Source organism: Poecilia reticulata, linkage group LG10, assembly GCF_000633615.1.
Source record: "Poecilia reticulata strain Guanapo linkage group LG10, Guppy_female_1.0+MT, whole genome shotgun sequence".
Classification (NCBI taxonomy): Eukaryota; Metazoa; Chordata; class Actinopteri; order Cyprinodontiformes; family Poeciliidae; genus Poecilia; species Poecilia reticulata.
In genome coordinates this window covers 8,573,436-8,574,362 of record NC_024340.1, presented here as the reverse complement: position 1 = coordinate 8,574,362, position 927 = coordinate 8,573,436, and the positions used below count along the sequence as shown (strand labels likewise).

Genomic DNA, 927 nt, shown 5'->3' with positions numbered 1-927 from the left:
AAAAAACTTTGTGACAATATTGCATTTAGTAATTTTTGGAAGTATGATCCAACTGAGTGAAAAGGCTGTTAGTTTCACCAGCAGATGTCACTAGTGAGTCATGAATGAAGCATCGAGTAACGAACCTTTTTGCAAAGCAAAGGGCTGGAAAGGTTCAYTGCTTCATGAGGCTTCATTTTCCCATCACTACCACTTACGATCGCAGACGAGTCGACCAAACCCACAAGCCGACGTAGCTGCCGACCGTAGCAACAGTGGGAGAAACAAAGACGCATGCACTCTGCAGCGGCCCGCCCAACTATAAAGGCATTCGCCCCCCCCCACCAATCAACGGTGCACATAGTGGGGGAGGGTGGAACGCCATCCCACCACATTCGCTCCGCTGTTGCAGGCATGTCTATGTTGTAAAGTTAAAATTTCATGAGCTTTATTATTTGGGCCTGGTGTCTATATTGGTTCACTCTGGATGGACCCAACCCATATGTGGGTTGTSCATATGCACAACCCACATATGGAGGMTCTAGTTTTCAATGCGGCTGTCGTGGGTTTGCTTCCCAGTCTTCCCCTTCTCTCATTAACCACTTTTTTTGTCAATTTACTACCAAATAAAAGCCACTAGAGCAATTAAAACCTTTTCCCCCAGAAACTACTGGCCATCAATAATCCCCAAATTCATTTTAAAAGACATTAGATGCYACTTGAGTCTACAAACACACCAGCACCAGTTGCAGTATATAATTACTTTTATTTCAAAACATCAAACAGCACTGACAGCAATATACAACAAAGGTCATTCATTCATGGTACTTTGCACTGAAGGTGAAGTGTGCTTTGAAAGTTCATTGGAAGCGGCCATGGATGGTCTTGTGATGGTCTTTGGTGCTGCTCTTGTTTTCGCCAACATGAATGAGGAAGACTTCCAGGCTG

The 927-nt window shown here is 44.3% G+C and overlaps 1 protein-coding gene across 1 annotated transcript in view; it reads right to left on the bottom strand.

Moving 5' to 3' along the window:
• Positions 1-683: 683 nt before the first annotated feature.
• The window catches only part of LOC103471076 (cystine/glutamate transporter-like), a 25,596-nt gene continuing 25,352 nt past the window's right edge, over positions 684-927 (bottom strand). Inside the window, exon 3 of the mRNA XM_008419871.2 lies at positions 684-924. Coding sequence (XP_008418093.1) covers positions 840-924 — 85 coding nt within the window. The 3' untranslated portion in view covers positions 684-839. The remainder of the gene's footprint in view (positions 925-927) is intronic.